This window comes from Leguminivora glycinivorella, chromosome 26 (genome assembly GCF_023078275.1).
Source record: "Leguminivora glycinivorella isolate SPB_JAAS2020 chromosome 26, LegGlyc_1.1, whole genome shotgun sequence".
Lineage (NCBI taxonomy): Eukaryota > Metazoa > Arthropoda > Insecta > Lepidoptera > Tortricidae > Leguminivora > Leguminivora glycinivorella.
This window is the reverse complement of record NC_062996.1, coordinates 6,358,979-6,385,313: the sequence shown is the minus strand read 5'-3', so window position 1 is coordinate 6,385,313 and position 26,335 is coordinate 6,358,979. Positions and strand designations below refer to the sequence as shown.

The 26,335-nt window shown below is 40.0% G+C and overlaps 1 protein-coding gene across 1 annotated transcript in view; it reads left to right on the top strand.

Annotated features, from left to right (window-relative positions):
* LOC125239924 overlaps window positions 1–25,705 on the top strand; it is a 30,736-nt gene extending 5,031 nt beyond the window's left edge. Inside the window, exons 2-8 of the mRNA XM_048147696.1 lie at window positions 5,548–5,629; window positions 6,091–6,170; window positions 7,694–7,792; window positions 16,181–16,312; window positions 17,054–17,128; window positions 19,777–19,850; window positions 25,567–25,705. Of these exons, the coding sequence (XP_048003653.1) occupies window positions 6,099–6,170; window positions 7,694–7,792; window positions 16,181–16,312; window positions 17,054–17,128; window positions 19,777–19,850; window positions 25,567–25,585 (471 nt within the window). The 5' untranslated portion in view covers window positions 5,548–5,629; window positions 6,091–6,098 and the 3' untranslated portion in view covers window positions 25,586–25,705. The remainder of the gene's footprint in view (window positions 1–5,547; window positions 5,630–6,090; window positions 6,171–7,693; window positions 7,793–16,180; window positions 16,313–17,053; window positions 17,129–19,776; window positions 19,851–25,566) is intronic.
* The last annotated feature ends 630 nt before the right edge of the window (window positions 25,706–26,335 follow it).

The following is a 26,335-nucleotide window of genomic DNA, read 5'->3' as shown; positions in this document are numbered from 1 at the left end:
ACAGTAGTAAAACAAAAAGGGATTAACCTAAAGGTAAACTAGTAATCCTGTGAACTGTAAACTTTACGATAAGCATACATACATACCACGCCTATATCTCATAAAGGAGTAGGCAGAGCACATGAAAGTACTCAAGTATCAGTGCCACTCTTGGCAAATATGGGGTTGAATGAAAACGAAAATGTGAAATTGCAGTGACAGGTTGCCAGCCTCTCGCCTACGCCACAATTTAACCCATACCCCACAGTCGACTTTTACGACACCCACGGGAAGAAAGGGGGTGGTGAAATTCTTAACCCGTCACCAGACAAAAATAATAAATGTGAAAATAGGGCATGACTAGCCAAAATACCCTAGCTAAAATAATAAAGCGACAATGGCCCCGCGTTGGGCGCCACTGTCCTATTATAATTTTAACTAGGGTAAGTTAATACACCATTTACTACTTAACTAATTTAATTACTAATAATAAATTAAAACACGACAGGAAGGAGTGTTTTAAATCGACACGAGTTATGAATTTTCCTCACGTGTATCGTACGACGGTTATCAGTACAGATGGCCGTCCGAAGTTTCGACCTGACATATAATAAACCACTTCTCGCACTAGTGCGTATAAAAAACACCTTATGTACTGAAATAGTACATTACGATACAAGTGCGTAAAAACGAAAAATTCATTAAAATATGACACGAGTTACGAATTTCCTTTTCTCACGTCTATCGTACGACATTTTTCAGCACAGATGGCCCTCCGAAGTTTCGATCAGACAATAAATTACCCACTTTCTATCTTTTCCCTTCAACTTCACCAGTCACCTAGTTATTGATTCAAAATGCTTGCAAACTTTGCACTGACCCGACCTACTAATACTAATGGTTAATGGTCCCGATATCGGGGTCACACTATGTTTAATGTAGTAGTACAGTTAGTATGTTTACATCGACAATCACCTTTTATTATTGTTTGTCGAACTAACGAGTCTTTTCAAGCTTCGTTGTAGAGTTAAAGAGTATGTTTTTGGAGGGAAAGTTTTGGCGGGTAAGGTAAAAATGGCCTAAAACTTTTACGGTAAAAGTTTTATTGAATGACTGATATATTAGAGAGATTTGATACAATAAACTAGTAATAAATAAGGTACAGCGAGGCAAATCTCGACTGGGAGGCAAATGTAACTGGTCCATTTTTTCCATGTTTTTCAAGGTCTGCATTATTAACCTCTTACCTACATTCTTCCTTTGGAAAGGACATAAGAAATTAAAAAATATTGCGGACAATTTTTCAATGGTAACCCTAATGTGTTCCTTGTAACTCGTTATACAGCTGTCAAAGTTCACAGACAAAAATAAAAATGTCAACGTCAATCTGTCATTATTTAAAAATGGCGGCGGCGAGTGTACGGTCCGCCCTGCGCCCGCGCAAAGGTAAGTTTAATCGTCATTAATCTCGTGTTTTCTTAGCAATTATCCTATTAAACGTGTAATTTATCAATAATTAGTGCATATATTTACGTATTACACAGTTAGTTTCTTGAACTATTCAAAATCTTTCGTTGCACCATGTCGGAAGGTTTTATGTCCTTTGCAGAGTACAAATGTAGGTGATTAAGTTTAAGAAATTTTGCCTACATGTGTACTTTGTAAAGGACATAAATAAACGAAGATGTATTTTTCATTTATACGTTGTTTTCAGCTTTAGCAGACATAGAGATAGAGGACGTCCTAAATGACTCGGAATTTGATTACTCGGGAAATGATTCAGACGACGACCCTATATTTCTTCCATCAGAAATTGCAAAACATGCCAGTATCGAGTCTGAGTCAAGCAGCAGTTCGGATGAAGAAGAAAATGTACCCGATCCTCCTGTTACACCACCTTTATCATATTCTGATGTATCAGAGTTAGCAACTACAAGTTCTTCTTCAAGGGGACTAGCCAGATCTTCATCAAGAGCACGCAGCCGCGGGAGAGGTAGAAACAGAGGAAGAGGCCAAGGACGAGGTAGGGACAGCAATGCGCAAGCGCAATCACCGCCTTCCCTTCAGACAAGGGCTTCTGCTTCCAGTGTTCAGGATAATTGGTCGAAAGAATATTTTCAGCCTGAAATAAGACCACTGACACAACCGGCATATAAGCAGATAGATTATTCAGATTATGAATGGTAGGTACTAATTTTACGAACAATACATTGACGCCGATATTCTGTTTCAAATAATTGATGCTACTAATAGAACTCGCATTTTGAACACTGGAAAGTCACTTGGACTTAGTCTAAGAGAGTTAAACGTGTTTATTGGAATAACTCAAGTCATGTCAGCTCTCCAGTATCCACAAATTGATATGTATTGGTCAGAAAAATGGAGAGTTCCCATAATAGCTCAAGCCATGACTCGCAAACGATTTTTTTTTCATTAGAAAACGCCTCAAATGCGTTTACGATAATGAAGTAACTCTTGAACAGAAGAAGGATAGGATTTGGAAAATCAAGCCGTTGTTTGATCGCATACTAAGAGCATGCTACGAACAAGATCGTCCTCAGGAGGAAGACCGCTTTTCTGACTACGAAGAACTGGAGCCAAAGCATAAAAAGCGTAGGATATTAATTAAGCCAGTTTCCTACCCAAGAAATTCGATTGAAAAAAACTGCTCAGAAAACCAGCATCGTTGCCGCAAGCCCGGCTCCGGTTATATATGGTAGGCGTGTTCAGTGGATACACGTAGAACTCAACATCCTAGTGTAATAATGGATCAGTTACGATAAAATAATGGAAAAAAAAATCATAAAAATGTTGGTAAACTTCGGAGATAAGGGGGGGGACGGTATTTTTTTTACATTTTCCTTCAAAAAACATTTTTTTTCCACAACCAAAAAATTATAAAAAATGGTTTTGATAATTATGTACAATTTGAGCTCTTTCTAACGATACCCCACTTGACCTAGTTACTTGAAATTTTCAGTTGGCCCCCCTCATTTTGGTCATTTTCTATCATTTATATTAATTAATTAAAAAAAATACTTTAAACTTGTAGAGGTTCACAATGTTTATAACTATTCCAAATTTCATATCGATAGCATAAGTAGTTCTCGAGATATTTAACAATGTGACAGACGGACAGACAGACGGACAGAGTCGCACCATAAGGGTTCCTGTTGTACCTTTTTGGTACGGAACCCTAAAAATGGATTAGTTACAATTGCCCCCCCAGTCGAGATTTGCCCCGCTGTACCTTATTATAAACTAGTCAATTAAAAAAAACTAAAAATCTAAATCTAAAGACCCCTGAGGCCTAGTGCCCATGATGCTGGCAGCATTTCCTCGCTGAATCGCCATGCTTATACATATGTTGAGCGAGGAAGCTACCAGCTCTTTTGTCCCCCGTAGTATCAGTGAAAAAAGAGAAATTAGTGTCATGTAACTTAATTTAAATTCGACAAATACAAGTACGTAAATACAAATAGAAAAATAATAATCACATTGATAGAAAAAAGTTACGCTTCCAACGGGACTTGAACCCTCACTATCTGCAGCTGAGCACCCGCACTATTGAGCAAGGGAGTCTTGCGGGCTCTCTCAAGTCTCTATCTAAAAAAATAGGTTTTTTTTTATGGACTGATCGGCGATTGACCCTAGTCACACCTGATGGGAAGTGAAGACAGAGTCTAAGATGGAGCTCACCGATTCAGTAATAGCCTATTCACTCTATGTTTAAAGAGACCGAGAGAGAGAGAGAGAGTATATTACGGGTTTCGTCGTGTAAATATGCTGCAAATAGTTTTATAAATCATCATCATCGGCCTTCAAGTATCTAACAGACTATTCAAGCAGTGTCAGGTAGGGCAACAACGTTTCTCGTGGCTGTGTAAGCCAATACGGGAGCGGTAAACACGACCACAACTCTGGCAGGTGTAGTGTACCCGTGGCGAAGAGGTATCGCGCTGACAACGCTTGGCTCGCTTACTTGCGAGTGTCGCAAACCAAGCATTGTCGTGGATTGTACGTCCATCAAACACCAACTTGCGCCACTTGTCTCTGTCTTCGGCAAGCTCTTCCCATTTGTGGACCGGGATGTTGAAGACGTGCATGTCTCGCTTGACGCAATCTTTATGTCGTAGCATTGGCCGGTCGATGCTTCTCTTGGCATCAGCTTTTTGTAAATAAATGAATGTTTTATTTAGGTAGGTATATTTATGATTAATGATTTGCATGCCATATGGGTCAATGCATTGATACTATGTATATATTTCCACCATTACATTATGGTGTACGTGCATTTTAGAGAATAAAACTATTGAACTTTGAACTTTTAAATAAAAGTATGATTAAAATATGTACACCAAATTGTGTAAGAACACTTCGAATAAGTAATTTCAGTATTCAAGGAGGGAAATACGAAATAATAGTGTTGTGTTCCTGCCGGTGAGTAAGGCTGCCAGAGCTCAACGAGGGTGCGGTGTGCTGATGACGGGAGGACTTACGGAACTGACTTATTCCGTCTATTGTCTATGAGTCGTCGGCAACCCGAACCCGCCTTGCAACTTGTACACTCCTTTTTGCTGTGTAATTAACACACCAAGAGGGAATGTACAATTAAGTTTCTAATGGGGTGGCTACGCGCATGTGACACTCTTTGAGTTGCAGGCGTCCATAGGTTACGGTGACCGCTTTGCATCAGGCGGGCCGTACGCTTGTTTGCCACCGACGTAGTATTAAAAAAAAACTATGAAAAACCATTTTTAGGGCGGTAATCGGGACATCCCTTTCATTCTAAAACACAAAATTAAGGTCACATGATATTTACCCTTGATCGTCAATCATCGGCGTTTATTATTGTTTGTCATACCACATCCATACTAACGAGCCTTTAGTTATAAGTGTTTTTAAGTCGATGATCATAGGATCTATTGTTTTCTTCAGTATAATTATGTTAGAATAATAAATTAGGTCATTTGGGTCACAAGAGAACAACGTTGTGTAGGAGTGCATGAAATAATGATTTCGATTAAAGAGTCCTCCTTCATTAGCACGATAAATTAAAGATAGGCTAGTTTCCTATACTTAAAATAAAATATTTTATACAGTACACGAAATTAAGCACCACCTAATTAGAAGAAAAATATGGACAATAGTTATGTTCAAACATAATTTATATTTAATAAGTCAAAGAGAAAGATATAAAGTAAATGAATTGACCGTGACGACACTCCTCAGTATTTCATATTAATTTCATATTTGCATCGTTTTGACAGTTCATAAAAAGAAGCTGATTTGACTACTAGGAAACTAGCCTATTACCCTTGGATTTCCCGATGGAAAAGATCTTAATTACACTTGAAGCAAGGACCCGTTAGGCTTGGAAATTCACAAAATTATATTCTTACGGTTACCACGCGGTTACCACGCGATGTTGGCCTTCGAAGTTCGCGGGCCTTGAAGGTTACGGTGCGGCTTACCGTTCTTAATCTGTAGTTTGGACGATATTTTATCTTTATTTTCATTCTAAATCAGTTGTCGAACAAAAACCTTCAAATTATTTCCTTGTTTCAGGTCAAAGATATATGTAACTCCATATATTTAGACACCAGCTACAGTCTAAGAAAAAATGTACCTCAAGATCATATAGAAAAAGGTAAGGTGGCCTTATACATTACACCTTTGGGGGACGCTCGGCTAGATGGCGCTAATATTAATTTTTGACATTTGAACGCATAAATATCAAGCTAAAAATATGGGCTAAATTGTCAAAACTGAGGTTTAAAAGTTTAAGCTTGTGTCGAGAGATGGCAGTCTGTGCACTACGATTACCAGAGATGGGATTTTTGTGCGTCATCTCATACTCTTAAAATGATGTAAGTCACTAAGAATGTCGCAAATCCGTCCGATCTCTGCCGGCGTATCATGCTGCCAATTTTATCACTTATCCACGTGGAAAAAGCATCCGTCACGCTTTAGCTAGTATGTCAGTGTGAGAGTGACAGATGTCTTATCCACGTGGATAAGTGATAAAATTGGCAGCATGATACGCCGGCTGGTGATTACATATTTTATTTTGACAGTAACTCTCTATAAATACTTGATCCTTTTTCTCAGATTAAATAATGGGCGGCAAAACGGGTCGAACTTCAAAACTTGCGGCGACTCTGCTGGTGGTTGTCAACTTCGTTGTCATGGTTGGTACCCCCGACGCTAAAACGACAGGGTGTTATAAGTTTGACGTGTCTGTCTGTCTGTCTGTGGCGTCGTAGCTCCACGTTTTTTTTTTTTAAAGCTGGGTGAGTCGGGAGTGTTCTTAGCCATGTTTCATGAAAATCGGTCCACTATGTCGCGGTCGGGGGTTTTTTCAAAATTTTAATTTTGTGGTGAAGCGAAAGTGGTTTGTCAGGATCGTAGTAAATGGAAATCCGTGATCTCTGCCTACCCCTCTGGGAAACAGGCGTGATTGTATGTATGTATGTATGTATGTAATTTTGTGGTTAGGTTAGTTGCTTATTAGCTTATCTAATACATACATACATCCATACTAATATTGTAAATAGGAAAGTGAGTGTGTCTGTTTGTTTTTCCGTACTTCACGGCAAAACGGAGCGACGAATTGTCGTGATTTTTTTAAGTGGAGATAGTTGAAGGGATGGAGAGTGACATAGGCTACAGTTTGTCTCTTTCTAACGCGAGCGAAGCCGCGGGCAAAAGCTAGTAGGTACATAAAATCACACCTGTATCTCATAAAGGAGTAGGCAGAGCACATGAAAGCACTCAAGTATCAGTGCCACTGTTGGAAAATAAGGGGTTTAAATCAAATATTTGCATGTGCTTTGCCTACCCCTATTGGAGAATACAAGCGTGACGTTATGCATGTAGTTATCGGTTAAGCAATGATTTTACGGAACCCATACACCTGCAAACAAAGCACTTGTAGCAAACCAACAGAGCTTCTTGATCTAAATTATTCAGTCAAGGCCAGTTTTGCTTAGGCCTTCGGATTAGGACCTATCACGCGAGCGCCATGCACCTGTCTGTACTCGAATGGCCTTGATTTTTTGACTTCTGATCCTTAGTTAAATTAGTTATAATTTTATTGATTACGGCATTAGCCGAGTTACCATCATACGGTAGTATATATTTATTCAATTATTGACTAACTCCAAAATTTATTAATTAAGTAAGTAACAACAAAATGGAGATCCGTTGTTTAAAAAACAATTCCTATAGATACTCTATAAGAACAAATTTAATTATATTTACTTAAATGTATAAGTTATAACGATAATACGTATCTCTGAATCTCTGAATGATTAAGAAAACCTGAATCAACAGTCAAAGTAAAATTGTAGTTTCTTATAGCGATATAAAAGTCAAACTAAATTTTGATGTAATAACCCAACGACAAAATTAAAATTTGGAAAAAACCCGACCGCGACATAGTGGACCGATTTTCATAAAACATGCCTAAGAACACTCCCGACTAACTCAGCTTTCAAACAAAAAAAACTAAATCGAAATCGGTTCATCCGCTCGGGAGCTACGATGCCACAGACAGACACACATACAGACAGACAAACAGACAGATGGACAGACAGACAACACCCCGTCGTTTTTGCGTCGGGGGTTAAAAAATACTTATTGTATAATCATAATAATGCACTTAATTCCTTTTAGTCCATTTTCAATACTTAATTACAATGATTTATCATAGATGGCGTGCGGAGCAGTTTTCGCATTCAGTCTATGGGTGATCGTCTCACCTGCCACGCTATCGGCCAACATAGAGAAGATTAACAGTCCTGTGATCAAGGTAAGCCAATGATCCTAATATTCGAACACCTGTAAATCTAATAAACTGTATCTGGAGTACAGTCAGGGGCGGCTCACTCCGCGATTCTATCGCCATGCTACAAGTACATGCCGGCGGCCGCGAGTTCGCGGCCCATTCACTGGTGACGACCTTCGCGCGGCGCAATAGAATTCAATGTTGGCTGCTCGCGTGCGGTCAGTTTGTTAATGTAGGTGAGCAATTCCCGTTAAGTTTGTACATTTGGATCACGTCTCCGATTTTGATAAAAATTGGTAGGCTGATAGAGTCCATGATGCTGAGCAAGATCCACTAGGTTTCTCAAAATGTCCTATGTAGTTTGTATGAAACCTTCCTTTTCTGTTACCAGATTTCTATACATTTTCGGTAACAAAAAAGGAAAGTTTCATACAATCAACCTATGACATTTTGGGAAACCTAGTGGATCTTGCTCAGCATCGTGGACTTTATCAGCCAACCAATTTTTATCCAAATCGGAGACGTGATCCAAATGTACAAACTTAACGGGAACTGCTCAGGTAAGAATTTAGAATGGTCACATTTTGTTAACGTCAAAGGAGTGAGCCTTCTGTACTTGTACTATTATTATATTCTCTGTGGTACAGTGTGTTAAATTTACAGTCGGCCTAGCCAAATGACAATCGTTGACGCCATGCGCCGATCGGAACGCAGTCTGTCTCTGTCACTCCAATATGGAAGGGTGATAGAGATTAGCTAACAGCTACGATAGCGATATTAGCGTTCGTGCATTTGGCTACAGGCCCTGTGAGCGTAGCCGAATTATTTTTTTTTATACTACGTCGGTGGCAGGTTTTTTTTATACCTATGGACGCCTGCAACTCAAAGAGTGTCACATGCGCGTTGCCATCACCCCATTAGAAACTTGTACATGTATTACATTCCCTTTTGCTGTGTTTAAATCACAGAGAACCTCCTATAGAGTGGCAGTCTTGTATATTTGGTTCGCGATACGAGTCACCAGTGTTTGGGGTGCGAGGAGCGGGCGGGGAATGTGTTAAGCGCGCTGTGATTGGCCGTTTCAAGGACGGCGGGCAGTCGCGCCAGATGAAAAGGGACAGAAGTATGACTGTCCCTCTACTGACGCGTAAGTGGCCAATGTAAGTTGACCTATGCCGGCTCTGAATAAATTATAAATATGACTTATTTGTGGAATGTAATGCCTTCTGTTTTTAAATTTGAGCTTCTTGTTACCTTTCCACACCATTTCACACTACAGGTGGACATCTTTAAGGCATCAAAATACCCTTTTCCAATTTTTTTGTGCGAAAAACACGCGCTGCTTTCGGGTCTGTTACTTGGTCGATACTGATCGGGCACGGCGAGCGCCCGCGCTTATATCAGTGCAAATACTAGGAAGGCTGGCGACCGCGAGTCGTCTTGTAATAGATGTCTATAGGGGTTGGTCTGTGGTTTAAATACACAGTAAAAAGGAGTGCACAAGTTCCAAGGAGGGTTCGGGTTGCCGACGACTCAAAGGACAATCTCCCGTCATCGGCACACCGCACCCTCGTTGAGCTCTGGCAGCCTTACTCACCGGTAGGAACACAAGACTATGCGTAGGGTCTAGTGCTATTTGGCTGTGGTCTTCTGTAAGGCGGAGGTACTACCCCAGTTGGGCTCTGCTCTAGAATGCACTAAACTCTCACGAAACGCTCACGATAATATCTCTTTCGTAGCTATCTATCTCTATCGCTCTTGCAGATTGGCGCGACAGAGACAGACTACCTTTCTGCGGCGTTCCGATTTCGTTTCGCATCGCAAAAATGCCATTCGGCTACGGGGCCTGAATAGAAAAAGTAGTCGCAAATTCGATATTCTATTAATAGTTTACCCGTGTCAGCCGTGCGGTGGCACCGCCATCGACTATTCCATAACGTCGACCTATACCGCTTATCAAACAAATGCAGTAACGACCTATTTCCTTCTAACATTGTTCGTGTTTTAAGAGCATTTCTTTTTTTTGCCAATTTTTTTATTTTGATTGTTTTAGGGAATTTTAGGTCAATTGTACTCAGAATCACGAGTACTTTCAATCTCACTGGGAGACAAAGTGTCCCAGAATTTCCATACATTTTTCTTACTTTCCTCTTTTGTTACCCCATACAACGTACGGAAAATGGTAACAAAATAAGAAAAAATCGTACGGGGCAATTTTTTTAACTACTAGGATTGAAAAAGCTAGTAATTCTGAGTAGAAATAGCATTTTTTTTTTCATAAATATTACATTTCATACAAGTGGCAAAAAAAAAAGAAATGCTCTTAAGCTCTAATGACTTTGCTAGTTGATTGGTATTGCACTGTTCCTGGGTGCCGAATTTTGAATCACGGCCATTCGATTTAGTGAAATTCGTTCAATAATATCTCCACTACTAGCGATTTAAATTCTACTAACAGAATCGAAAACGAGTGGTCATTACCACTAGTTTTAAAATTACTAGCCGTCCTTTTTCAAAAATAGCATTACGTCGTTTTCCACAGACTTTTTTTTTTTTTTCTTCTGGCTTTTGTTACATTAGCCAACGACAAGTGAAAGAGTTAAAGTTCCACAGACTTTCGAACGGTGAATTCGTGCATTCGAAATTCAAAAATCGATCTCCTGTACGAGAAGCGCAAGTCATATAGCTCCATGTTTGTCCATCGCAAATAGGTCATGACATACTGCTTTTATATAGAAACTAGCTGTTGCTTCAGCTTCGCTCGCGTTAGAAAGAGACAAAAAGCCTATGTCACTCTCCATCCCTTCAACTATCTCCACTTAAAAAATCACGCCAATTCGTCGCTCCGTTTTGCCGTGAAAGACGGACAAACAAACAGACACACACACTTTCCCATTTATAATATTAGTATGGATATAGGCCATTAAGACGCCATAATAGAATTGCCAAAAAACTAAGCTAAGTCGACTGCGATTGGTTTCCTTCGTTGAAAAGCGACTGGCAAATATCAAATGACTTTCCGCACATACAGTCGCCATCAGATATATAAGAGCGCCCGAGGTACTCAAAAATATCTGAACACGCCTCTAACACCTAGGCAATAGAGGCGTGTTCAGATATTTTTGAGTACCTCGGGCGCTCTTATATATCTGATGGCGATTCAGGAATGTACAGACATTCCGAAAAACACATGGGTACAAGACGGGGTTCGAACTCACGACCTCCAAATTGAAAGTCGCACGCTCTTACCGCCAGGTCACCAGCGCGAAAGCAAAGTTTATTTTTCAGGTTTATTCAGGACCATTTAGACCCCTTTACAATATTTTCCACCACCCCAATAAGTAAAGACTCTCTTTGCTATTCGAAAACAGATATCAAAATTGCATTTTATCCACAAGAGTGCAAAGTAATTTCATACAAATTTTAACTTGATATCTTAACCGGACTGGTAGATTTTACTTATAAATTGTGATTCTAAATCATGAATATTGATGGATTAATTGATGGATTTTCTTTAGTTTCATGTTTTATAGTCAGCATTTTGTTCGTGTTGGTGTGGTGAAAAATTTAATTTCACTCGGTGGCAAAGTTTGTTTAACCTTCGTGGAAACCCTCAAGATTCCACTTTTTGAACCACTCGCTATGCTCGCGGTTCAATATTGGAATTTTTCGCTTGCTCGGGTATCAATATTGGCACGTGCGGTTAAACAACTTCTTTGCCCCCTTGTAAAACAAACAACTATTGACGCTCAGTGTCATTTGATATTTGCCAGTCGCTTTTCGGTGAAGGAAAACATCGTGAGGAAACCGGACTAATCCCACTAGGGTTGGAAGGTCACTTGGCAGTCGCTTTCGTAAAACTAGTGTCTACGCCAAATTTTGGGATTAGTTGTCAAAGTGGACCCCAGGCTCCCGTGAGCCGTGGCAAATGCCGGGAGAACGCAAGGAGAATGATTAGCTATATTCTGACGCTCATAGATGGCTAATATAGCCTATCTTTGCGGCGAAACTCCGTACAGCTTGAGGGCATGTAAGCCAAATATAAGCATAGCCAAATTAACCTAATCGAATGAGTATATTGCCTATAATACTTTCCACGCCCTCAATAATTACCAAAATTAGATAACAATTACATCGCCTCATAAGCTCTGACCCGGATCCTTTGTCAACGACCCGGTTCTAACATGATACGGCTATTTGTGATGTGTGTACGATAGCTACACATGCCACACTATGGTTAATGAAGATTTTTGGGGCGATTTTGCTGATAAGAAAGGATTTTTAGGTCAAAAACGGATATAGATAATAGGAAACGATTTTGGTGAATTTTACATTGTCATCAATAACTTCATAATAGGCTAGTTTCCTATACTTGAAGTAAAATATTTTATGCAGTGCACGAAATAAAGCAGCACATAATTAGAAGAGAATATGGACAGTAATTATGTTTAAACATAATTTCTATTTAATAAGTCAAAGAAAAGGATAAAAAGTAAATGAATTGACCGTGACGTCACTCCTCAGTATTTCATAGTAATTCCATATTAGCAAATCGTTTTGACAGTTCATAAAAAGAAGCTGATTTGACTAGTAGGAAACTAGCCTATTGTTATGATCATCATATCATCATTATTATCCACTGTCCATGGTTCTCTATGCCAGTTGTCATTATAAGCTAGTTTCATCCAGAAATGCTGGGGCCCATTTCTCAAAACTGAAAGTTACAAGTTACAACCGGAAGTCTCTTTCCAACTTGTCATATTAGACATTGACAATAGGGAATGCAACCGAGTAGTGAAAAAACCGAGTTTCGGTTAAAACCGTCCGGTTTTCACCGATTTGAAACTCGGTTTTCAATCGAGTTAAACTCGAGTTTTTTAGTTGAAGGATTTTTTAATAAAAATACTAAATACATTAGTTAAGATGCAAATTCTCACCTAGAAACTGACGTAAAGCCAATGTAGATTACTTTACTTGTTCAAATATTTCAAATTACAGTGATCACTTTACTTTTTCAAATTACTTGTAGGTAATTGTTATTTGAACTTCTATCAATCTATCTCTAATCTATCTTGCATTATCCCGGTATTTGCCACGGCATTCATTGAAGCCTGGGGTCCGCTTTGACAACTAATCCCAAGATTTGGCACATGCACTAGCTTTATGAAAGCCTTTGCCGTCTCACCTTCCAACCGGAAGGATCCTATTGGAATTATTCCGGTTTCCTCGTGATGTTTTAATTCATCGAGAAGCGACTGGTAAATATCAAATGACATTTCGCACATATGAATTCATTGGTACGAACCGGGGTTCGCGTTCGCACTCTCTTACCACAAGGTCAGCAGCGCTTTTTGAACTTTAACGAACATTTTGTTTTTGTAGTAGGTACTTACGTTGTTCAAGATTCACCTAATACGCCAAATATCTAATATTTTATAAAAGGCAACTGAACGGTGTTTAAGAGATTTGTAATTGTAACATAATATGCTATTTTCACGCAATTGTAGGATGAAAGAAGAAATTTCGGTGCTTTTTTTTCTTTTGCGGAGACACTGTAGGTAAAATTAACTAAAAGTAAAGTTTTGCGGATGCGGTGTCGGGTCTGGGTTCATGCTTAACTATCATATAAAAAAGTTTTGAAGGAGCTTATCTTTTCCACTTCATCAAAAGCGACTGTTTTATTTGATAAAAATACAAAAGACAATACACGTATACCGTTAAGGTTTATGGAATTCCCTGGATTTATTTATTTATTTATTTTATTGGATTCCTCATGAATCCCATTATTAGAACTCGAGCTTGACAAAATTACGTCTTGAAAACCCAACATGCTTAACAAACATAACGAAGAAAACAAATCAACGCGTCATGCGTCTTTAAAACTTTCTTTCTGATCATCATCAGCGATTCCACTTCATCAAATGCCATTCTTTTTAATGTTATTCCTTTTCTGATAAAGATACAAAAGTCACTATTGGTGTGCCGTTTAGATTTGAAGAGTTCCCTTGATTCTTCATGGAGCCCGCCACCAAAACACGAGCTTGACCTAGTGTTGTTATAAGACTAGTCTTGAAGACTTTTAAACCTTAAAGACTTGCAAACCCTAAAGGTTCACGCTTTAAAGACTCAAGCGTTAAAGGTTTTAGCTCAGAAACGGTTCAGAACCTTAACTACTCAAGCTTTTTATGAGCTCTTAAGAGTGAGTCTTTAAGACTCGGGCTTCATAGAGAGCTCAAGCCCCCTAAACCTCGAAGGCCTGTGTCAAGCTTTAAGAGCTCAAACAACGAGCTTTATAGGCAGATAGTATTTATATTTAACCCTTAATTTGACGGTGTCGGTTTGGTAGATTATAGGGTTCCGTACACAATGGGTAAAAACGTAAGTCTATTACTAAGACTCAGATATCCGTCCGCCCGGTCACGTCACCACGCTGTATCTCATGTATCTCAGGATACTAAAAAGTACGGAGTTCTTAGTGGGCGAGTCCGACTCGCACTTGGCCTGTTTTTTTTACTTCTGTTGACCTTAGGATCTAGTTTATTAAAAGCTCTTAAGATTTAAATGCTACAAACCTTATAGACTTAAACCTTCAAAGCTTAGGAGTCTTTAAAGCTTGAGGACTAAAGACTCGAGGATTCTGTGCTCGTAAGCAGCAACGCAAACTTATAAGGTTGAGGCTTATATGGTCGAGGCTAAAATTCGAGGCTTTAAAACTCAGAAGTCGCGACTCGAGTTTTGTAGTTTACGCCTCAAAGCTTAAATTCACAACACTAGCTTGACCAGAATGTGGCTTAAAACCCCAACGTTCTTAGCAAACGAAAATCAGTTTACCTTTAAGATTTGAAGAGTTTCCTTGAATTCTCCAGGATCCCATCATCAGAACTGGACACCACTTGATAAAAATAGGACCAACCTATATATACATTCGATAAAAAAAAATCGGTTCAGAGTTGAGGGAGATATCAAATAACAAATATTTAAAAAAAATACAGATGAACTGATTACCTCCTCCATTGAACTCTTAGAATCAGCTTTGGACACTTGGAGGCCTTGGTAATTTTTTTCTTTTTATAGTATATTTATTTCATTTTACTCCGCCATTGATATTTGGAAATCGGTTAAAAATGAAAGAACTCACCAGGACACAAAAGATGCCAAAACGATTACTTTCATCATTTCAATTATAGATGAGATTCGTTCTCAGAGAGTTGAAAATAGAGTCTTTTCATCCCATTTTACATCGCAATATGCTGCGTCTAACATAAAGAAATATGTAACATCACTTACGTTACATTTTTAAATTGTTCATGTCGATTGAACTTCAGCTATACTTTTCAAAGCAATAATCTTCACCAATTCCTAAGAAAAACTGGTCCCAGCAGTCAACAAATCGTCCTATGAGATTTTTATTTATATACTGTGTTTACAAAGTCCATAAAAACACAATATAAGCGAAAAATCTGTTTTGTTTAACAATTTACCTGAAGGTAACAAAAACTCGGTTATGAACCGAAATTCGAATCGGTTTCGAGTTTCACCGAAAAAAAACCGATACTCGGTTTTCGGTTCTAGCTGCATTCCCTAATTGACAACCACTTGTAAATTGTAACTTGAGGCTTCGAGAAATGGGCCCAGAGATGGTGATAATTTCTTAGAAGTTAAACATTAAGATAAGTAACACTTGCACACTGAGGTGAAAGGAAATCTTTAAAATCGAGGTGCTCGACTGCTTCATCCTCCAAAATTGAATGCAGGTGGTCGCCCTGAGCGTGACTGACTTTCAAGGCTCCTGTCTCCTGATTTAAAACGGACTAACCATCTGGACACCGTGGCATGGCTTGTACTTCCAGCGCCCAATGCAGTGTTGATATTGTCAGCCGCAGCCCGCGCACTGTGGCCTAACAAGTACTCGACCTTTTTGCGGCATTATCAATTACTTATGCCATTTTGTAATTTTTTGATGGGCTCTAATCGCCTTTATAAATAAAAATATCGAAAAGGCAAAACAATCCAACAAAGATAAAAATAATAATACATAATCTGTGTTATAAAAACCATTGGTCTAGCTTCAAAAACCAGGGAGGTAATAGTCAGGAGCATTTGTATGGAGGATTGACGCCTCCTACTGCGTTTTAAGCCTCCGCCACACATAGAGCGTTTAGATAGCGTAGCGTTAGCGGGGCGCACTGATAGCGGTGCGCCGGACGAACGCTGGCGTTCTGTTCGCAATCCGCGCGCATTCCGCTCGCAATCCGCGCTCGTTAGTTGCTACATGCGTCCTCTGGGCGCAATGCCAGCGTTCGTCCGGCGCACCGCACGGTGCATTCTCAAAACGCGCATGTGTGGCCGAGCTTTTAAAGTGTACATCTTTTAAAATGATCCATGTAAAGTGGTAGGTACTTTCTTTTACAGACTCTATTGGCGCCTCACACCTTGACAGCTTCGCTAGGAGTGGCCTTAGCGTTGCTGGCGCTATTCTTCTTCTTCGTGGCTTTCATGGGTTTCTGTGGGGCACTTACACAATCGCAGTTTCTTCTAGTCATGGTAATATAAGAATTACATATTTTAAGTACCACTAAAAATTAAATTGTGGCGTAGGCGAGAGGCTGGCAACCTGTCACTGCAATGTCACAGTTTCGTTTTCTTTCAACCCCTTATTTGCCAAGAGTGGCACTGAAGCTTTAGTAGTTTCATGTGTTCTGCCTACCCCTTTATGGGATATAGGCGTGATTGTATGTTGTATGTATGTAAGTAGTAAGTACCACTTTCGACTTGAATCTTTTCACTGCTTACCTACTTCTGTAGTTCCTTTCCGATCCATCTTTATAGACACAAAGGTTGAGAGATTGTCTGTGTGCACTGAATGGAAACGTTATGTCTGCCAATTAATAGGAAAGTATCTTAGACTGCACTTATCCCGTTGACAAAAAAATCTTGAATTTTTTATGAAAAAGTAAATGGTACTTACCTATACAACTTCCACTTATGTTTGAGATTAGGACATCCAAATATTAGGCGTCTATGTCCAACAGAAAAGCACGCCTATTCAGGCAGTATTATAACGGCTCAACCACGACATTGGTCTAAGCGCGACAGCGGTGAGCGGCGGCCATACATTGGAGTGAGACACAGCGATCGAACTTTTCATTCCGCTACCGCGCTTAACGAAATGTCGTGGCTGGGCCGCAAGTCAGACAGGAATCACTTTCTTTGAGAATTTTCTTTTGGGCATTTATTCTAAAGAGCAAACAAAGGTCAAAAGAATAAAGACTTATTTTCTTACAGTACTCAGCACTAATTCTGCTGTTGCTTCTGCTGGAATGTGCGCTGTTCTATTACTTCTCGTCTACACTACTTGAGGTGAGTTATTTCATAGATGAGAGGATCGAGTACCTATTATAGAGAGTTACTGTCAAACTAAAATGTGTAATCACAGTGCATAGACTGCCGTCTCTCGACACAGGCTTAAAACTTTTGAACTCAGTTTTGACAATTTGGTCCATATTCTTAGCTTGATATGTGTTAAAATGTCAAATATTAATATTAGCGCCATCTAGCCGAGCGTCCCCAATAGGTGTATCGCCATCTAGGTCACCCATAGCTGGGCACCGTTAATCAAATAGTTAACTTCGTTAATCGCTAATCCGTTACTAAAAAAGTTAACTTCGTTAATCGTTAAAGCGATACATTTCGACAAATTTAACGTAAGTTAAAGTTAATCGTTAATCCGTTAACACGTGAAAAAAAATGAACTGTTCTTTAAATATTTAGTTGCATCAGTATCCACTATAACGTATTATATTTCTGTAAAAGGCCGAAGTACAGCTAGCCTATTGAACTCTAGGCTGCACGTGGAAAGCAGTGATCGCCTGAGCTACTGCCAAGAGCTGTGTCAGGAGAGATGCTGGCGGTGACGGGACTGTTGTGGCACTTTGGGCGGTAGAGGCTAGGGAGGCGAATGTGGTCGTAAATGGGGCTCGAATTTGCTGCCCTATCACTACAACAGTCGCCATGGTAAAGCTTAGGATTCACCGAATCAAAGTTAGTAAAAGCAAATCCACGTGAAGAATACTTTTTTAGGTAATATTTCGGACTTTTAGCAATCGACATCGGTAAAACCTAGGATTTACCGGCAAATCATAGGACTTTTATAGTAGCGTTCAGAACGTGTTTTTCGCAGCGTAGATGGCGCCTGTGCCCTACTAGATTAACGATTAACGGACTCGGAGAAATTTAACGGAAGTTAACGAGTCCGTTAACATTTTTGCAAGTTAACTTAAAAGTTAATCCGTTAATCGAAATGTTAACTTCGTTAATTAACGATTAACGGATTAACGAGTTAATGCCCAGCTATTAGGTCACCGTACCTTTTTCTGTATGGTTTTGAGCATGTTTTGAGGTACGTTTTTTTCTTAGACTTTAGCTGTCTATACGGAGTTATATATGTCTTATTTCATAGAAAAGTTCCTTTTACAGACTCTCCCTCCACATAATAGTTAAATATCTAATTGAACCTGTCCTTGGAGCAAAGAAAGAAAAGAAACGCAGATAAGTTCGCAATGATTTTAAAGTTTACGTCATAATTTCATCGAAGTTTTACGTTTAAAATAACTGTACGTGCGACCGAGCTTCGCTCGGAGTTCTATTTTATTATATATTGTGTTTTAACCGTTAAATGCATGACCTTGAGAAAGATTTATTCTTTGAATTTTGACGTGCTGTCAATAGAGTCAAAATTGCATGATGCATAACATAACTATGCATTTAAGGGTTAAATGATATACCATACAAATAAAAACGCATGAAAACTTTAAAATTCGCGTTGTCCGGGACCTAAGACAAAGCTAGATTTATTTACCACCCCCGAAACCCCCACATTCGGCGAAATTGTTTTCGAGCGGGGGGCCGATTTTCGTTTCTCGGACATTCGATTTCGTGAAATTCGTTCAACAATATCTCCACTACTAGCGGTTTAAATTCTACTAAAAAAATCGAAATCGAGTGGTCATTACCACTAGTTTTAAAATTACTAGCCGTCTTTTTTAACCCCCGACGCAAAAACGAAGGGGTGTTATAAGTTTGACGTGTCTGTCTGTCTGTCTGTCTGTCTGTCTGTCTGTCTGTCTGTCTGTCTGTCTGTCTGTCTGTCTGTCTGGCTGTTTGTCTGTCTGTCTGTGTGTGTGTCTGTCTGTGGCATCGTAGCTCCCGAACGGATGAACCGATTTTGATTTAGTTTTTTTTTTGTCTGAAAGCTGAGTTAGTCGGGAGTGTTCTTAGCCATGTTTCGTGAAAATCGGTCCACTATGTCGCGGTCGGGGGTTTTTTCAAAATTTTAATTTTGTGGTTAGGTTATTCAAAAATAGCATTACGTCGTTTTCCACAGGGTTAGGGTTTTAAAGTTCTATGTACGACCTTGTAACTCACGAATACGGGAGTAGAAAAAATTACTAACCGTCCTTTTTCAAAAATAGCATTACGTCGTATTCCACAGACTTTCGTACGGCGAATACGTGCGTTCGAAATTCAATAATCGATCCCCTGTTTCCAAGATCGCCGGTATAAATAGATATACAAGACTTGTTCGTTTAGAGGTATAAGGGCCAGTTGCATCAACCACATTTGTCAGACACATCATCGTCACGCAGCAAACGTCTATGGAACTTCCCATATTATAAAATTTAACGAACGCTTTAACGGTGACAGACGGTTTGATGCAACCGGCCCTTAGACTAGATTTTCACCTGTCAACTTTTTACTAACTTATCTTGAATGTCAGGAATAGAGTCATCTATTCCTTTTGGAATAAAACCTGGGTGGCTAGCCGAATGGCACAAACGCTCACGAAATGCTCACGAAACGAAGCGCTAGTAGATATCTATCTCTATCGCGCTTGCGTATTGGCGCGACAGAGCCAGCGGCGTATCGCTTTCGTTTGGCGTCGGAGAAATGCCATTCAGCTACGGGGCCTGTATCCATTATGGCTTCATTCATGCTTCATTGTTTTCCAGAAAGGTCTACAATCAGAAGACGGGCAGTGGACACACGCACTTCGCATCGCGTTCAGCTGTTGCGAGCATTTCAAGTATGATTTAGCAACTTCTAAGAAATGAAATAATTTTCCACTTTTTTTTTTAATTTAAATAACTAAAACCATTGAAATTATCATTATTTATGATTTTATAGAAGTTTATATTTGGCGCTGCCGAATAACTTACCAAATATTTAGGTCACTGGGTCCATCCATGGCGAGTGTCGTCATCGTCACTGATATAGGTATACTTAGGTTGCTTATTTGAATGTATTTAGTTTGAGGATCCCCTTTAATGAATTAATCTTCGTAACACATGTATTACACGATAATGCGTTTTTCTTTCTGTCGTGACACTGGCTTACTGTCACTTTATTTCTTTATAATAACTCCTTCTCGACAACACCTGACAAGGAGGCCGTAATATGTTAGCAAGAGGTTTTGAATTAAGGCGCAAACAATATTGCTATTGAGTTTTTTTTTTTTTAATTTATGGCCTGGATGCGAGTCCTTTAAGCCATTGCTATTGAGTCGTTTGTGTTACGGCCCGATTCTAACTTTGAGTAGCGTCAAAAAGTGTCTAGATACGACATACATGATTGAATAGATGATGTTTTCAGTGCGACTGCAACTGAGCCAGCTAAGCTCCCGTGGTCCTGCTGTGGGCGCGCTGGCGCCCCTGACAATTGCTCTATTGCCAATATATATCAGAGGGTGAGTCAAAAGTTTTGACTGCTTTTTAAGGTTAGAATTTTTCTAACCCCAAAAGTAGTGGTTGTTAACTCATTCTTGCAGAATCATGAAGTTATCATTCTTATGTTATACTAGCTTTTACCCGCGGCTTCGCCCGCGTAATAAAAGTATTCTTATTGAAACGTTTACAAAAAATAAGATTTTCATTTGGATTCGTAGGTTTCTTTGTAGGTAGGTTCGACTCTATTGATCGAAAAGTAGTAAACCACTTTTTTGGCTGACTGTACCTTACACATATTACTATTGTTTTAAAAGAAATTCTTGCAATGATTGTAGAATTGTTACACAGCGACCACAGCGTAGGTAGTAGGTACGAATATGTATGTATTTTACCTATATAAATATTTATAGTGGGGAAACTTCATACAACCCACATAGCCAGTATCTCGACGCTATGGTCGGTAAGGTAAAAAATACTTCCTTGCATTATCGCTTACAATTTTTTCCATTTTGCTTATACTAATTGCAAACGTAAACATATAAAAGGCAAGCAAACAACGATCCTCTTACAGCACATTGAATGTAAAAGTTATTACGGATGCAGGATACTCACCGATGCCTACTTACATACTAATCCCTTCCCACTGAGCCACCTGCATTTTACACTGCCTAGATATCGATTTCCGACCGATTATTCCGACCCCAATCCCTATTCTTATCCCCGTCCGTATCTCTATCCTTGTCCCCGTCCCCGTCCCCGTCCCGTCCCTGTCCCCGTCCCTCCTCTATCCCTGTCCCCGTCCCTTCCCTATTCCTATCTTCGTCCCCATCCCCTATTCCTATCCCTATCCCCGTCCCCATCCCCTATTCCTATCCCTATCCCTATTCTTATCCCCGTCCCTATCTCTATCCTTGTCCCCGTCCCCGTCTCCGTCCCGTCCCTGTCCCCTTCCCTCCCCTATCCCTATCCCCGTCCCCTATCCCTATCCCTATCCCTATCCCTATCCCTATCCCTATCCCTATCCCTATCCCTATCCCCCTATCCCTATCCCTATCCCTATCCCTATCCCTATCCCTATCCCTATCCCTATCCCTATCCCTATCCCTATCCCTATCCCTATCCTATCCCTATCCCTATCCCTATCCCTATCCCTATCCCTATCCCTATCCCTATCCCTATCCCTATCCCTATCCCTATCCCTATCCCTATCCCTATCCCTATCCCTATCCCTATCCCTATCCCTATCCCTATCCCTATCCCTATCCTATCCCTATCCCTATCCCTATCCCTATCCCTATCCCTATCCCTATCCCTATCCCTATCCTATCCCTATCCCTATCCCTATCCCTATCCCTATCCCTATCCCTATCCCTATCCCTATCCCTATCCCTATCCCTATCCCTATCCCTATCCCTATCCCTATCCCTATCCCTATCCCTATCCCTATCCCTATCCCTATCCCTATCCCTATCCCTATCCCTATCCCTATCCCTATCCCTATCCCTATCCCTATCCCTATCCCTATCCCTATCCCTATCCCTATCCCTATCCCTATCCCTATCCCTATCCCTATCCCTATCCCTATCCCTATCCCTATCCCTATCCCTATCCCTATCCCTATCCCTATCCCTATCCCTATCCCTATCCCTATCCCTATCCCTATCCCTATCCCTATCCCTATCCCTATCCCTATCCCTATCCCTATCCCTATCCCTATCCCTATCCCTTCCCTAATTTCCCTATCCCTATCCCTATCCCTAACCCTATCCCGTTCCTGTTCCTGTCCCTGTCCCTGTCCCTGTCCCTGTCCCTGTCAAATTATCATGCTAGGAGGTGAACTTTGAATAATCCTTTCTTAGTGCTCCTCTAAGGAACTTCCGTGTCATTTTGAAATCTCTTGAACCAGAAGTAAAGATAAAAACAACCTATACCTACTTATGGCTATTTTGGATATTTTAACCCCATTGCACAACAACAGGAGAGAAAATTTATTTTCCACCTCATTAGATTTTAAAATCGTTGTTTTTATCGTGATCAGCGACCCGATAAACCATAAAAACGATACCCATATTGTGATTTTGACTTACCCCTTTTGCACCCCTTTAGGGGTCAAATTTTCAAAAACCTGAAACATGTATTTAGTCATATGTCTTTAAGAATGTCTTTAGGAATCCTCTTGTGAAGTTTCGAGTAAAATAGTCAAACTAATGTTGTTTCCCCATACAAACTTTGAACCCCCATTTCACCCTTTTAAGAGGAGAATTTTGAAAAATCCTTTCTTAGTGCTCCTCTACGCCATATAAGGAACGGATGTGCCAAATTTGAAATCTCTAGGACCAGCGGTTTCGGCTGTGTGTTGATATATTACGTCAGTTAGTCAGTCAGTCAGTTTCTTCTTTTATATATTTTTTGATATTTAAACCCCATTGCACTACAACAGGGGAGAAGGTATTTCACTTCCGCCTTGTTAGATTTTAAAAACGTTGTATTTATCGTGATCAGCGACCCAATAAACCGTAAAAACGATACCCATATTAGTTATTTGACTTTATCACCCCCTTTTCACCCTTTTAGGGATTAAATTTTCAAAAAACCTGAAACACGTCTTTAATCATATGTTTTAAGGATCCCTCCTGTGAAGTTTCGAATAAAACAGTGAAACAAACATTGTTTCCCCTTACAAACTTTGAACCCCCATTTGACCCCCTTAAGAGGCGAATTTTGAAAAACCCTTTCTTAGTGCTCCTCTACACTATATTAGGAACCTACGTGCCAAATTTGACATCTCTAGGACCAGCGGTTTCGGCTGTGCGTTGATATGTCTGTCAGTCAGTCAATATCTTCTTTTATATATTTTTTTGATATTTAAACCCCATTGCACCACAACAGGGGAGAAGGTATTTCAGTTCCGCCTCGTTAGATTTTAAAAACGTTGTATTTATCGTGATCAGCGACCCGATAAACCATAAAAACGATACCCATATTGATTTTTTGACTTTATCACCCCCTTTTCACCCTTTTAGGGGTTACATTTTCAAAAAACCTGAAACACGTATTCAGTCATATGTCTTAAAGAATCTTCCTGTGAAGTTTCGAATAAAATAGTCAAACTAATCTTGTTTCCCCATACAAACTTTGAACCCCCATTTGACCCCCTTAGGAGGTGAATTTTGGAAAATCCTTTCTTAGTGCTCCTCTACACTATATAAGGAACCTACGTGCCAAATTTGAAATCTCTAGGACCAGCGGTTTCGGCTGTGCGTTGATATGTCAGTCAGTCAGTCAGTCAGTCAGTCAGTCAGTCAGTCAGTCAGTCAGTCAGTCAGTCAGTCAGCTTCTTCTTTTATATATTTAGATATCGCTGTAGGGTTGTCTATTGTTTGCCCGACAGTCATTTAACATAATATTCATTTGCCCGAATCTAACTTGCCTGAATTTCATTTGCCCGAATGATTTGTTTACCATAAAAATCATATGACATACTCGTTGTTTATCCGAATATTACCTTCCATAATCATACAATGCCATACTATTTGTTAGCCATATTATTAAGTGCAATAATATGGTTTCATAGAATATTCAAACGCCATAAGCAATTATTGCCATATTAATTGTTGCCCATATTATTACCTAACCTAACCTACTTTCTGATAGCAGTTTCATTTTCCAGGGGTCACAGTTCTAACCTAACCTAACCTACTTTTCCAGCAGTTTCATTCTCCAGGGGTCACAGTTCTAACCTAACCTAACCTACTTTCTGATAGCAGTTTCATTTTCCAGGGGGTCGCAGTTCTAACCTAACCTAACCTACTATCTGATAGTATTTTCATTTTCCGGGGGGTCACAGTTCTAACCTAACCTAACCTACTTTTCAAGCAGTTTCCTTTTCCAGAGGTTCACAGTTCTAACCTAACCTAACCTACTTTCTGATAGCAGTTTCATTTTCCAGGGGGTCACAGTTCTAACCTAGCCTGGCCTACTTTCTGATAGCAGTTTCATTCTCTAGTCCTTCTAGTACCTATTATAGTAGTTTTCGATTCTGCCAAAACACATTATGGAAATTGACTTTTCTGGACGCTAATTTATATGACAAATGATGGTATGGAATGTGGTAATTACGGATTTCGATGATTCTGACAAATGACATTATGGAAACTGACTTTATGGGAAGCAAAGTTTCTGGCACTAGATTAATATAGTAAACAATGATTATGGCATAAGATGTTATGAGAAACAATATTATGATTGTTGAATAGGATGGCAAATAAAATTATGGCAAATGAAATTCTGGCAAATGGGGGTATCCCATCGCTGTAGTAATGTGTAAATCAAACTATAATTCAGTGTGTTACTACTGAGATTTCATTCTAAAAGTAAAAAGTTGGCAGTAAATTTGAGGTTATAAAAATTCTAATATTATAAACAAACAGGATAGGTATCTTTGTAATATATTAAAAGCGTTAGTAGTCGAATGAAATAGTTAAAATTTAACAAACTTAATGATATAATTATACTGACCGATATAGACCATGATTAATTAGTAATTACCTATTTGATTTTTTTCGAGCTCCCGATATTTCCACGCAGTTGCATGCATCATGATCACGGAAAATTGAAAATCGAAATAACGGGAGCTCGACAAACGTCAAAAAGGTAATCACGGTCAAGATCACGGTCTATATCCCGGTCAATATAATAGGGAACTTGACTGTAGTAAAAATAAAATATTTTATACCATGCACCAAATAAAGCATCAGACAATTATAAGAAAAACATGGACAGAAGTTATTTTTAAATCCAATTTCCATTTAATAAGTCAGGTAGAAATATATAAAGTAACTGAATTGACCGTGACGTCACTCAATTCGATTTCATATAGGTAAATTCCATATTAACAAGTCGTTCAAATTCGTTTTGACAGTTCTTAAAAAGAAGCTGATTTGACTAGAAGGTAAGAAGCCTATTCTAATGAAAATAACCATGAATCATTCAAATTTCTCAAACTAAGTGATAGGCCAAAAAATTGCTAAAGAGGATATTGATCGTCACTAATATTTTCCATATTATTTTCCCCAGGATTGTCTCCAAACTGTAGCAGCCTGGCTCCGCCGCTACCAAACAGCAGCGTACGCTTCTCTCGTGGCCACACATGTAGTGTTGTCTTCCTGTGCGTTGTTGCGACGTCGGAGCTAGCGACACGCGCGCCGCGGCAGCAGCGGCGGTAAGTTGAACTATCTGAATAGCTGGCAACGTCGGTTACGCGTTGCTTGTAGACACGCGTGTGTTGTCGCCGTGTGCGTTGTTGCGACGCCGGAGCTAGCGACACGCGCGCCGCTGCAGCAGCGGCGGTAAGTGGAACTATAGCTGAATAGTTGGCAACGTCGCTTACGCGTTGCTTGTAGACACGCGTGTGTTGTCGCCGTGTGCGTTGGTGCGACGTCGGAGCTAGCGACACGCGCGCCGCGGCAGCAGCGGCCGTAAGTGGAACTATCTGAATAGCTGGCAACGTCGCTAGTAGCTTAGGCGTTGCTTGTAGACACGCATGTGTTGTCGCCGTGTGCGTTGTTGCGACGTCGGAGCTAGCGACACGCGCGCCGCGGCAGCAGCGGCGGTAAGTGGAACTATCTAACTGGCAACGTCGCTAGTAGCTTACGCGTTGCTTGTAGACACACATGTTGTCGACGTGTGCGTTGTTGCGACGTCGGAGCTAGCGACACGCTCGCCACGGCAGCAACGGCGGTAAGTGGAACTAACTAACTAGTTGGAAACGTCGCTAGTAGCTTACGTGTTGCTTGTAGACACACGTGTTGTCGCCGTGTGCGTTGTTGCGACGTCGGAGCTAGCG